The sequence below is a fragment of the Lottia gigantea genome (assembly GCF_000327385.1).
Source record: "Lottia gigantea unplaced genomic scaffold LOTGIsca_93, whole genome shotgun sequence".
NCBI lineage: Eukaryota > Metazoa > Mollusca > Gastropoda > Lottiidae > Lottia > Lottia gigantea.
In genome coordinates, this window is record NW_008711042.1 from 267,742 (window position 1) to 282,116 (window position 14,375).

The following is a 14,375-nucleotide window of genomic DNA, read 5'->3' on the forward strand; positions in this document are numbered from 1 at the left end:
TCAAATTATTAAACCAGTAGAGGCTTTCTCGTCTCCTTCTAGCATAAGATTGAAAAAAAGACCTAACGGTAGCAGGCCAGTAACTACAGAGGCGCAAAAACGTCTGACAACCAACCAATTCTCTAACTGCATAAACACCATACACCATTTCCCCTCCGGATATATTACTTGCCTTTCCAGATATATTACTTCCCCTCCGGATATATTACTTGCCCTTCCAGATATATTACTTTCCCCTCCAGATATATTACTTGTCACTCCGAACAATCAAGTCTGGCTACGGTTAACACCCCACACAATATTATACCAACAAAATGTTAAGTGCTTATCGAGTTGAAAAACTGGGATTAAAAGACCAAGTTATTGAACTATCGTACAAGATAGCAGTTCATTATCGGGAAATTCTTGGTCCAGGTTTTATTATCTTTATATCTATTAGATTGTTCACGTTTTTGGCAATGGAAATATTCGCCAACGCAGTAAGACGTGACAAAAACATGTTACCCTAAATTGGTTTCAAAATATTAATTTTACCAAGTTCCTTTCTATTGATCCTCAGTCATTTTTTACCATCAAGATTCAAGACAGTAGAGGAAATGAAACGCAGTTGTATGCCCCACTTTTCTGCACTTGATTGGCCTTGATAGAGGCGGACAACGTCTTTCATAGAGGAAAACTGTACCTCGTCAGTACTATAAGCTTGCTTATTGTCCTTCTCTTCACTTAGCACAGATAGCAGCTAAAACAGACTTTATGCCGAAGTACCTCCAGGTTTAAGAAGTGCTCCATGTTTGTCCAGTAGATGCAAAACATGTCCCTTTATATCAGAAACTCATTATTTTGTAAGCAACTCTACGAATAAAAGGTACCCGATCCAGGAACATCTAACATGTGAACATTCGAATGTAATATATTTAATTTCATGCAAGAAATGCCCCAAACAATATGTAGGAGAAACTAAGAATAATTTACGAACTCGCTTTAAAGCTCATAGGTCAGACATCAAATTAAAGAAAGACAAGCCTGTTTCTAATCATTTCAACCTCGACGACCATTCAATAGACGATCTCACTCTAATCCCAATTGAGCGTATAGAAATTGACTTGCCCGAAGATGAAACTACCAAATTCCGTCTATCTAGGGAAGCTCATTTGATTGAGACATTGAATACAGCAAGACCTATAGGACTAAATATTCATCATAATGTAGGCATAGCACCCTTTGTTGTCCCGATTAATACAACCAGCAATCGAGCAAGCAAGATAGTTCATGCCCACTGTAAGAACCTTCAAGAGAAATTCCCCCATGTCTATAAGCAGAAAATGATAGTTGCATATTCAAAAAATAAGAACTTAAATGATAATATTGATAATCATAGTAAACTAAAAACAATCAGTACATAACAGATACTATATTTCTCGTCCATCGGGCGAGTTATTTTTTCTAATTTCAGATAAGAATAAGAACAGAAGAAAACCCAATATCAACACCCTTAATCCTAATTTCTAAATAAAGTGTCTGCTCCACCCTATGCCTGTACATTTGGGAGAATCAAACCCTCCCTTCCCCGAAATGTAACACAATATTTAACATGCACAGTCTGAAGCGCGTTGTACCTCAGTTAATTGTCCCTTTTGAAATACCAAAACTTCCACCTCAGACGAGGGTAAACTAGGTTGAAACATCTGAAGTTGATATGTTCACCTTTGAAAGGATCTAACCCTGATTTAAACCTTGATCAAGTGAGCCTACATTTGATTGGCCAGCTACTAAATGTACGACCAATAAGATTCATTACAAAAAAAGATATACTGCATTCAAAAATCGTCTGGTCATTCGAAGGTACGATGGACCGAGGTCCTGTTGCATGCGAAGTTTTGCATGAAAAATCGAAATGTCACTGCCCGAGCCAATTTCATTTTAATGGAGCACGTTCTACAACTGTTTATAACCTTTATATTTGAATGCATGGTGCGATTTTTGTACAGTTCAGAAGACTAATTACCTATACAAGGCGCAAACCAACTCCTGAAACTGTCGAGTGTTGCCCATTTAATGCACACACATATATAGCAATACCAATCTTCCTTATACAATCTTTTAAAGTAACACGTAGAACGTCTTATAGCTATGCTATGTCATAAACGTTAGGTAAAAGTGATATAGCAAAACTCATAGACGTGTGGCTAAAATTGGAATGGTAAGCCTATTGATAATGACTTTTTACAATCCCCTTGATGTGACTGTCCTGGCAAAAATACCTTTCATGCACACACTATAGCATTGTTTATCGTCGTTATCCCTATCCTTTTAAAGTAGAACGTAGAACTTTAATTTCTAAACCCCAGTTCATGATATCTAACAACTGTTACTTCCCACGGACAAGAAGTATAAAAACTAAATGGACTTGTAACTTGTCACTTATTCTGAAAGATTGGTCATTTCATCATGAGAGCTTTGATCGCCTGTGCTTTACTTGTTGTAGCTTCCGTAAGTTAACTGATTGTTATAACCTTTTTTTCTTCATCTGGATCTTAAACCCTCGGTGGTCTTCAATTACTCTCGACAGTTATTGAGAATTATTATTATTATTATTATTCAGAAGATTTTATAGAATTTGAGCCTCAGTAAAATAAGTATCAGTGCAAGTCATGAAGGGCGTGCCCACCCGTACGGAACACTTGATGCTACTCATAGAGTCTACATAAATTCATAACGACACTGTTTTGACTATATTTGTGTTGCAGGCCCAGCTTTTCCCCTGGTGGAACGGAGGATCCAGTGACAGACATAATGGTTACTACTTTCAATACCACTCCAGACACGTAAGTTGATTTGTATGAATTTTCCTCGACCCATTGTATCCGTCATTGTATCCTTAGCAACAAATCGTGGCACATCCGGTTTGCTGCAGGCTGTATATTTTAAAGAGCCCATCGCTGCTACTATTGTCCTGACAATATTTCTTTACTGCACTCTGCATGGTGGTGCCCATCTTCATTTAACATTTTATTCATTCATAGCAATATGTCAAACATTCATTATTCATGAGAAGATAATTCCCATAAAGCATCATTCTTACTTTGGGATATTTAAACGTCATATCCTGTATAAACTGTTTGGAATAAAAGGGATCCCCGTCATCGCCGGGATGCTGCAAATTAAAGATTCCAAAACTGGCGAAACAAAAGAAAAGTCTATCAGTCAGTTTTTATTTTGCCAGATGAAATAGTGAGTCCAGCTCTTCACAGTTATTTCCCTTGATAAATCTTATACTCCATGAAAACGTCATAAATGATATCTTCTATTATAGAACGTGATGGTTGTTAGAGACAACAAGAACTGTTACTTGTTTAAAGGAAGTGCTGATGTTGTCCACAAATACCACGATAAATCCTCTCGAGATGCTCTTGAAGTAAGTAATGGGTTGGGTTTAGTCAAGAACTGCCTAACTCCTCTTGTAATTCCAGGGGCGAAACTTAGAAATTGTGTGAGGTTTTTTTTGCGGAAATCTGCAGAAATATGATAGGCCTATATACAGGATGGTAAAGGAATATGATTTCTTTCGCCAATGTAGTCAATCTGCCAATTAACCAATTTCCAACAATTTACAAATTAAGAATTTTTGAATCACAGTCTAAAAGCAGCAATAAATGTTTATGTTATGGTGAATATATTGTGAAAATCTGACTGATTTGAAAACATTTAAACAAAGAGATTACTCTATCTATTGCCATTAATATTTAAAACAAATTTACATCAAAATATTAATAAGTTTAAGTAGATAAATAATTAATATTTATCGTTGGCCAGTGGGAAAAAAATTCTGTCCTAATGAAACTGGCTCAAACCATTGTCTTTGTTTCATCATTTCCAGGACAAAGTCATCGCCGCCGTCAAAGATACCAGCAATTTACACAAAGAAACAGGCTTCGATGCCCTTAAACAATACCACGATCTTTTATTGGGTGCTGAATGTAGACATAGAACTATCTATGAGTTGGACCTTAAGATCTAAATCAGGTCAGTTGTTTCAGAAATTGTTTCTTACCCTTCCCCTTTTCTTAGCTAGTAGATCTTGGTTACAGATAAACAAAACTTGGTTTCTCAATAAATGTATCTATTAGTTTCAGAAAAATCTTTATTATTATTTTCTTATGGGCACCTGATTTACATTATATATTGTTTCAATAACCTCAAACTTTACTGATATACTATACTGATTTCGTTAGATTTATTTTGAATATGTTTACTCGTGATTCAAATTAGGTCTTCTTGCCCTTTTATGAGTATCAGTTCTATTGTTGCCATTTTGTTTAACCATCCGACTTGGCTGTGTTCGATGACCCAACTCTTATAATAATTTTATAGATGTATTAAACATATCTTTGTGTTATATTTCAGACGATGAAAGGTTGTTGTTATCTTCTTTGTTGCTTTGTTAAATAAAAGTATAAAACTCGTTAAACTATAAGTATTTGTTCTTAATTTCCCAGTGCGGACGTCATAGAAAACATCAACTGGTACGCTAAATGATATTCAATTTTTATATTTTATTTATTTGCACATCGAATTTGAATGTTTTGCTTGTCAGCCTTAGTATTTTTCTTGTGACATGAAGTAACGTGATTCCAGATTGCTATTTAACATAGAAAATAACAGGGCTATAACTGTTTAATTAAAAAGAGAGGGAGCCCAAAAGAAGTCATGGCATCTTTACAGTTGGGGCGCCAGCCTTCCTAGAGGACAGAATGATTAAATAGGGGGACAACTGACAAGGTTGAGATTCATTATGCGGAAGTCCTGTCGAAATGTACATTCCGACACATATAAACAAGCAAGGACGCTATAGTATCATTTCTTTTAAATTTGTAAGAAATAAAGTAGGGGTAAAATTGGATAAACAATAAAATATTAGGAATACCGTCACAGGCGCTACGGCATCTTTAACCTTTTGACGAAGCATCTCTTATATAGGGACAATATACAATGAATTAATGGAATATTTTATGATAGTCACAATGATTAGGTAGAATAAAGCTCATAGTGAAAACAGCCTGCTTATAAAACAAGATTAGGCCCGAATGAATTTTGATAAAACACGGAATACTCCCTCTACTGACATTAAAGGTACGCTCTCGTCACCCGTTAAAGTTTTAAAAGACGACTCGTCTTTTCCCCGAGACTCTATCATATATAGAAAGGACATATAAAGAAATTCGTAGTTTGGGATATTTTTTTTTGGTACATTTCTAGTACTTCTGAAGACTTATTTATATATATTCACCACTCAAGTCAACCCCGAAAATGGCGAATCTGTCCCTTTAAATAGAAAAACCAAAAGTGATTTCACAACTTTAACAAAAACCTACAATTTGTTGAACACAAGGAGAAAGGACTTACGTCATGATTTCTGTTCATGTTAAACTGGTAGCACGGATTAACTTCCTATACTATCATTTGCATCAAATCTTTAGTGGTATTAAGGTCTCAATGAAAGCATTGGCCTAGGTCACAGAGCAATAGATACTCTTATTAATTATGTGAAAATTAGTTAGTATGATTTGGGTTGAAATGACACAAACACAAACATACAAATTGCTCATTTCTATCCTTGTACTTTAGGGTGTATTGAGACGAGTCTCAATGAAAGCACTGGCCAAGGTCACAGAGCAATAGATACTCTTATTAATAATGTGAAAATTAGTTAGTATGATTTGGGTTGAAATGACAAACACAAACATACAAATTGCTGATTTCTATCCTTGTACTTTAGGGTGTATTGAGACGAGTCTCAATGAAAGCACTGGCCAAGGTCACAGAGCAATAGATATATTTATTGATTATGTAAAAATAAGACGTGACTCTAAATATACTAATTCATGGGAAATAACTCGGGGCTTTGTTTTTGCCTTCAATTTTATCACGGCGTAATTTAGCCTAAGATGCAATCATGCAGAAAACATACGCATGAATTATTTCTAAAAAATCATCTTCAAAATATAAAGCTATTAGTCCTGCGGCTCATACCTTGACTGTCACCTTTTTTGTTTCACGGAATGCTGCGAATTAATTGTACATCTGTGCCAATCAGAGCCATAGACATAAAGACTGCAATCATTATGGCTTATTATTTACAGACTTTCTATTGAGGCATCTTATTGGTTGTATTCACTGGCGTAGAATCCAATCAAATCACAGCATTTCTAAATCTCTGTGATACAAGAATGCTGGCTATGGCAGTCAAGGTATAAGTCAAAGTTCGTAATAGCCTGACATTGTGAAGATAATTCTAATTATGCCATATTATATTTCTTATCTGTTTTATCAGAATTTTGTATGAAACGGAAATAATCTCGGCTACTGTTCACTGTGATAGGACTATTAGTCGTCATCTAGAATCATGAGAGTTTTCATCGCTTGTACTTTACTTGTTATGGCATCCGTAAGTCATTTTAGTTATCTATGCTATTAGGGACAGGTGCGCCATTTTTTGACTAATACTTGGGTTAAAAATTTTTTTTTAGCTAAGTCAATCAGTAATAGTGTTCACAGCTCACCGTCGAAAATTATCTGAGTCAAATTAAAACATAAGTGATACATAGAAATAGTTAGTAAAATGCCTATATAGTTTGAAATATTTTTAAACGAATTATACTATTACTGGTACTATTGTAAGCCTATTTACATATATTCAACACTCAAATCACCAGCCACCCCCTACAAAAAAGTCGCAAACTTGATTAGTGGTATTAAGCTTTTTTGAGCTTTCGAAATGTGGATTTTTCAAAATTCTATTACATGTGTAAATGCGATAACTTTAAATTATAAAATTCAATTTATTGTCTTGTTCATGGTGGCGGTATCGGATTTAAAGCCTTTCTGGCGAGGGCTCTGATTGGCTGTATTCGCTGCCTCACAATTCGATCAAATCGCTGCATTCCATGATACAAGAAAGGTGGCTATTGTAGTCAAGGTATAAGTACGAAGTTCGTGATATTGTGAAGATGACCGGCTGAAGCTATATTTGAAACCATATGTAATAATATTTCAGGCGCAGGTAATGCCATATTTGGAAGGCCGAGAGAGAGACCGACATGCCGGCTACACATTTGAGTATTTCAGTACAGCTGTAAGTGTCTTTCAATATTGAGACACCGTGTGCTACAACCTGCGCATATTAAAGATCACTCGAAAACATAAATTCTTTCTACTGGCTGATCCTTGGCAAAGCCTCTTGGCATTGATCTTTCCCGGAGTCGACTGGAATTATGAGTGGATTATTCAAGGTCATCAAGAGAAGGTTAATACCATTGCACACTGCATGGCGTTGTCCATGTTCATAAGCCCTATCAAGTGCAGAAAAATAGGACGCAAAGCTCTATTTATGTATTTCATTTCAATAATATGTAATGGCAGGCTGTGGATGCTTCCTCATAGGTCCGCGTTCACATGGAATCGTTCGTAGTACAGATAGATAACCCTTTATCTGACCCTAGAGCACTTAGTGTTAGTTACTCAGATCTAAACGTTTCTAGGTCACAACAAACGGCTTATCAATTGTCATTTAGGCACAAATATTTTAGGCAGCATATTACTATTTGTTAGACACAGTATTTTAAATAGACTCTTTTAGGCATTCGGTCAATTAAGCACAGCCCGTTTGGGCACATCGTTATTTAAGCCCAGTCATTGAGATATACCTGTTCTTTTATGGTTTAATTAAGCTATATAGATTCGTTATGGTGTTATTAAAAAAGAGTGTTCCTTAATTATCACGGGCCTTAATCGCCGTGCCTATAAAATGTGATGCCTAAAATGCCCTGTGCCTTACTTAAAGAGTGCCTAACAGAGAGTGTCTAACAGAGAGTGTCTAAAGTACTGCAGAAAAACCATTATGGTCTGAGCATGTGTATAAAAGCGCCCCTTGTATATTTTCGGAGTTGCTTGCCTCTTCAGAATGACATACGATGAAACACTATAGAATTTTACTGTGGTCCGAGTCTGCCTCAATTAGTGGATCGTTTGCATATTTTATACAGAGTTGTCACCCATTATCTTTCAGCATGTTTTGTTAATCCGAGATGTCTATTTCTGTTATTTATTACATACCACCTATGAAATTGAGAAAAGATTTTACAATATACAAACAAGGAGTACCTTGGAGGTAAGTTATGACGTCATTTTCGTACTCGCGTAGCGGTTTTGGTATTCATTTCCAGTTTGAATATCTATTTCCGGTTTGAGTGAGCAAGAACTCATTCTTTATTTATTGGGGAATTGTCATGGTTGTATGTATCGATTATCCGAGTCCGATTTATCAAAAAATCTTATGATTAAGTTTGTCGTTAATCAGTTTAAACGGTAAATTCTTATCTGAAGATCCTTTGAGAAACAGAGGGTAGGTGGCGCTCGACTCGCGTTCTGCATGTTTGGTTTTCGTGGAATCAATCGGAAGTGCAATAAAGCAATTTGGACTAGTGATCAGAACGCATGACCTCTACTGTTTCCAAGTAAGCGTAGACAGAATTCAAAATGGCGGAGAAAAGAAAAGAAGGGTAAATTTTGAATGTTACACGGTTTCTTACTGTTCGATTGAAGTTAGAATTGTAACAGGCGGAACCTGTTCAGAACAAACCAATCAAGCGCCACTGTGGTGATAAAGTTGTATTTAGTAGACTAATCTCGAAAATGTTGAGATAATTTGGTGTTTAAACTAACCATGATATTTATGTTTCCAGGATAATCTGATCAAACAGATTAAAGACCGTCAAAATATGTTTTTAAAGACGGAAGGTGGTGTTCTGAGAGCATTCAAAGACATCGACGTCGATCTAGAATGTAGACATAGAACGATCTATGAGTTAGTCTATCAACCTTAGATTTATTTAGAATAGCTTTTCTCAGGGTTAGTGGATTCAAATTAAATGTAGTTTAATGTTGTTGTTCTGATTTGGGGTTGGGTCCCAATCATGGATGAGGATAGGTCCAAAATAGTAATTTCGAGCCATGTTTTATTATTCATGTCCTGTAATGTTTGTCTGTCAAGACGGGAAGTAACTCTTGCTAAAAAGGGACATAACATGACATCTTTTCTTCATACCACTTCAACATTTAGAGGATTGTAAAGCGATTTTCCAGCCTTTTAATGTGCATCGGGGACACCTTTGACTTCTATTTGGGACATTCCAATTCTTCGTCCGATGTCCGTGGTTCCTGCATTTCCAGAGTTACCTGATGGTAGGCTGGTTACGAATTCTTCTGCGGGCGCTGCGTGATTTCCGGTTAACTCTTTATTGAATTGAAGGAACCAGATGCATTGCAGACGAAGAACTGGGATGTTCAAAATAGAAATCAAAGGTGTCCCCGATACACATTAAAAGGCCAGAAAACTTCTTTACAATCCTTTTAATCACTTGTACAACGTTATCACGATTTGGAATACGAAAGGCGAAAGGGCAAGCTGGCACAACACCCCACCCCCTAATCCCTTGCATCAGTTTGTCTCTGGGATGCTATGCCTGTCTTGTGCTCTTGTCGTCAGCGATTGAATTTTTGAAATCAAGCCCAATCTTCCCTGTATTAAATTTTGATTTAAATTTGTGTGCGATTACAAAACGAAATGAAACGGAAAAGAAATTTTAATACTCAAAATATACAGTTTTATCACAGAATTGTAGATGGACGGTTGAAATATAACCACTTACTGGCCGAGCTTACAAAATAACGATTACTGGTCGAAACTAAAGACTTTTAACTTCTAAAACAAGAATAACAACATAGTAAATAGAAAATATAAATATCATTTGTATATAAACACCCTATGTACATATTATAGCACAATTTAGACATATTTTGAAAATTTAGTTAGACGTTAGTACCATGCTTATAGACGATCCAAAGTTGAGGCAACACGTAGATTTACAGCCCAAATTTAAAGGATAACACCCTTGATAAATCGGTTTGCTGTGTTACTGTGTTGAAGACAGTCCAAATCACAATGTTCAAAGAAATTTTCCAAAGTCCAAATATCAAGAAGAATTTATCATATGAGCACTTGTACATAGATTGGGGAATTTCAGGACGGATTTGAGGAATGGACATCCCATTCATATACTGTGTCGATCGAGCAGTTGCACGTTTGGCGATTAGTTTCCGGTAACCTTATCCACGCTTGTGATTGGCTTACAAACAACCAATCAAAATCCTAGTTGTATATTTGAATTTTATGAAGTAGATAAGGTTGCCGATGGTTTTGGTTTTATGAACTGTTCTTGACCTGTATATTGCTGAAACACAATCCCATAGCTTCACAGATCGGCGCCAGACAACAGTTAATACAGGTACCGAAGAATTTCTGAGCACATCCCAAGTTGATCATAAATACTCTAAGGCATGGTGTAATCTGCCAGACGTGTTGGAAAGTGATCATCGCAAACTCACATCCCCAACATAAGGCTAGTGGTAGACCACACAGGAACGTGAGGAACATGTAACAGCAGTTTTTGCTGCAGTTGAAACATTTATATGAATTACGCCAAACGCAATCGGCACTATGAGCTCCTTCCGGTTCTGCCAAAACATCTTCAAACATCACCTACAAGTATACAAATTAAATAGATTGAAATGGAGTTTTAAGTCTTACTTTACTGCACCTTCGCCGTTTCACAAGGGAAATTTTTCCAGGACAGCGGAATTTGCCTTCTTTCTTTCGATTTCTAAATGACGATGGATCTTGACAGTACGGGGCTTCGGTTGCCATCCGAACAACCAGGTTTTTTTCCTTTTTTCTTGAGTCATTGCGAACATTGTGTATATTAAGATACTGAAACACGCTCCATGTTGAATTTACAATGCAATGTTTAAAGATAATCTTTAGTTTTAACACTGGCCAATGGAAGTTTTCTGTGATCAGAAGTAAAGCAACTTTCGACCTAAGCATTGAGACATTTTTATTTTAAGCTTATAGCGATCCCGGAAACTTCAGGATCGGAATATCAGAAGAATCATTCCAAGGTTATGTCATTTTTCAAATTTTTGCTTTCTTAGAATCTTTTATGGTAGTGTTTTATGTCAGTTGGAATTAGGAGAAAATAGTTGAGACTTCTGAATCTTTGATTCTTTAATCTTTGGACAATTATTTTAGTTGACTGATGAAGTAAAACACGTTAACCTACATATCCCACCTTTCATGTTTAATTTTTCACTATAATTAATTTAATATCGGACTAAAGGTGTTTTATTTTTATTCTCCTTGGTAACCAGAACATGAGTTGTTAGTAACCTGTAAGTAACCCTTGACAACGACAAAATATTTTCCTTTGTGGGAGATGTACTCGATTTTTTCAATAGAAAGACTTAGAATAGGCGCTTTGCTATTAACTATTAACAAGTATATATCGACAAGGGCGGACTAAATCAATAATCAATAAGAGTCAAGGAGATCGATAATGCACAACTGATTTCAATACATTGATCTTGAATGCATAGGGTGGGATTATAGACAGAATAAGTGTATAAAAACTGTATTAATATAGTCGCGTTGTATATAATACAAGTCTAGTTATTATATATTGTATTGTATGGAGCATGAGCCCAGTGTATTGTTATCAGATTATACGCTCTGGTTTAATATAGTCTCCAGTCTATTGAATTTACATTGAAAATACTCAGGTGTGGAAATTGTGTAAACACTGGTCATTGTTATTGAAAAGCAGATATGGAGGATTTTTCTTAATTTTCCAATTTCATTTTCTCTATATTTCTACAATAAGTGTTTGATATAATCCAGTTTAATTAAGAACAGATTACAATTTCGTTTAGTAATCATTATTATTTTTTTTTTTGTCAGACGTACTGGTGATGTTTCAATCTAGTTATAGCAGACAATTGCGCGTCAATTGAATGATTGAAGGAAAACGTCATTTATTTTGTCACATAACGTCCCATTAGTTTGTGCAATAACGTCACATTAGTTTGCCAAATAGGTTCATATTAGTTTCTTTATAGCGTCATATTAGTTTCTTTATAGCGTCATATTAGTTTCCTTCTAACGTCATATTAGTTTCCTTCTAACGTCACATAAGTTTTCCCTACACCGTCATATGAGTTTCCTCATAACGCCACATTAATTAGATACAACGACTATGAATGAATCAATGAATGATATCATATTACTGAGTAGATTTAACATTCGATCACCAAATTGAATATTTACTTTAGCCTAGAGAACAATTAAGAATTGAATTTACAGTGTTTGTATGAAATATCACTTGACTTTTGAAGTACTTATTTTAAAGGGACACTTATTAGTTATCTCGAATTCGTTTGTCCCATAACGCAACACCAGTTGTACCCCAAAACGCCACCACAGTTTGTCTTATAACGCCACATTTATTTGTTCCGTAACTTCACATTGTGGCATAATGTCACACCATATTAATAATACTAATAACATGATATTTATTATTGTTTTATCCGTCACATTAGTTTGTGCCATAACGTCACCATAATATGTACTATAACGTCACAATAGTTTGTAAAGAAACGTCATAAAAGTTTGTAAAGAAACGTTACGTTAGTTTGTAAAGTAACGCCACATTAGTTTGTGCCATAACGTCACGTTACTTTGTGCCATAACGTCACGTTACTTTGTGTCATAACGTTACGTTAGTTTGTACCATAACCTCATGTTAGTTTGTGGCATAACGTCACGTTAGTTTATGCCATAACGTCACGTTAGTTTATGCCATAAAGTCATATTATTTTGTTTTAAAAAGTTACATAGATTTGACTTTTAGCATCATATTTTGGTCCATAATTGAAAGTTCTGAATTTAAGTTAAGTAAAATTTCCTTTGTTCTCAACCCGAATTTCCCGACCCAGCTAGTTTCCAACCATGCCCTATGAATCAAGCAACTGGTTTATCTATAGAAATACTAGGACACGCAGATGTAATTTCATATCGTTATTTATACTGACTTATAACTTATACAAATACATGTACTTGATGTTAAATTTTATACATATACATGTTCTCATAAATTATCATACTAAATATAGTGATAAGCTCGCGTATGTTCGGAAGATTTATCAACCCGGGCCATGCAGACCTATCCCTCCGTTATAATATGTTATTGGTAATATGACAGCGTAGACCGCATTCCCTGTACGTTTGGAAGATTTTGTCATCTCGGGCCATCCAGCCCTACCCCTTAATGATCAATAAGTTATTGCCAATATGACAGCGGTAGTACCAAATACGTCTGGGAGTATTGAAAATTCTTACAATACAGATCTACTCCAGAACATGCGTATAGTTATCATGTATATCATGCTTGCATACAGTTACTGTGGTTCTCTGCGCTCAAAATGGGTTTGTAGGTGGGAAATGTAGGCGTCTGTTCCAATTCATATTTCATGAAACAAAATATTGTCCCCATACAACGATGCTTAATATAAGTGATGACAAGTTCATGGTTTGTTCGGATGATTTTAGATTTTATATTGAAAGTATTGTGACGTATTCCTTTGATAATTTAAATTATACCATATATAGTTAATATAAGTTTTGTATTATGTCGCTTTTGATGTAATAAATCATCATATATATCTGACCGCTATTTCCGTTATTTTTTTTATTTCGAACTATTGTCCCAGTCTTGCTTCACCGCGAAAATACAGCAGTAATTTGTCTAGTGCTTTTTTAAACTCGGCAGGTCAATCCTTCAACCCTTCTCGTCCAGAAGAATCAAACATTTTGCATGAGTCTTAAGAGTCTCATTGAGAGTCCCACGTGAGCAATAATAGCTCATCCTTAGTCTGAGAGTAATTCCTGGAAGTGAAAGTCGGTACCTACCTTAACGTGATCATTAAGATTGTTAGGATCTCTGTTTTCCATATCGGGGCCATCGTCAGACATGATGCTGGTTTGTTGAGTATTAGAACTGGTTTAAAACAAAGTTGACTGTCGAAGGCTGTCGTCCGTGCAGAACTGTGCTACTCTGTATTAGACAAGCTCTATTTCATTATCTAGGCCTTAGTAACTACTTTGTTTTGTTGAAGACGCCATGCCAATAACTAAAACATTATAGATCTTATTCAAAATCTTTTTACACGAATTAATTGATTGGTTCAAACAGGCCACGTGATTTATATTTGAAATAAAATACACGATGTATGTAATTATGGTAGGGTGGGGATAAAATGCCCATGTGCCTCATTGATAAACTGTTGTGATAGTATCATAAATCTACTGTATCATTTTTCGTTTTTTTTTCTGCAGATTACTATAGTTGCTATTAGTTACCTGTCAAGACTCTTCTTTATATTGTGTTATGTGAACATTTTATCCAATAGCATCAAAAGTTGTCATA

At 35.5% G+C, this 14,375-nt stretch overlaps 2 protein-coding genes across 2 annotated transcripts; one reads left to right on the top strand and one right to left on the bottom strand.

The window, feature by feature from the left end:
* Positions 1-2,436: 2,436 nt before the first annotated feature.
* LOTGIDRAFT_237040 (hypothetical protein) lies at positions 2,437-8,882 on the top strand (the record flags this gene model as incomplete). The annotated part of the gene is made up of 6 exons (XM_009068726.1): positions 2,437-2,490; positions 2,748-2,825; positions 3,314-3,415; positions 7,055-7,132; positions 8,066-8,167; positions 8,742-8,882. Exons 1-6 carry the CDS (start codon positions 2,449-2,451, stop codon positions 8,880-8,882), a joined length of 543 nt encoding a protein of 180 aa, XP_009066974.1. The 5' UTR covers positions 2,437-2,448.
* Positions 8,883-10,261: 1,379 nt separating this feature from the next.
* LOTGIDRAFT_179893 (hypothetical protein) lies at positions 10,262-13,900 on the bottom strand (the record flags this gene model as incomplete). The annotated part of the gene is made up of 2 exons (XM_009068727.1): positions 10,262-10,597; positions 13,859-13,900. The coding sequence occupies 2 exons, from the start codon at positions 13,898-13,900 to the stop codon at positions 10,262-10,264; spliced, it is 378 nt and encodes a 125-aa protein (XP_009066975.1).
* Between the last annotated feature and the right edge of the window lie 475 nt (positions 13,901-14,375).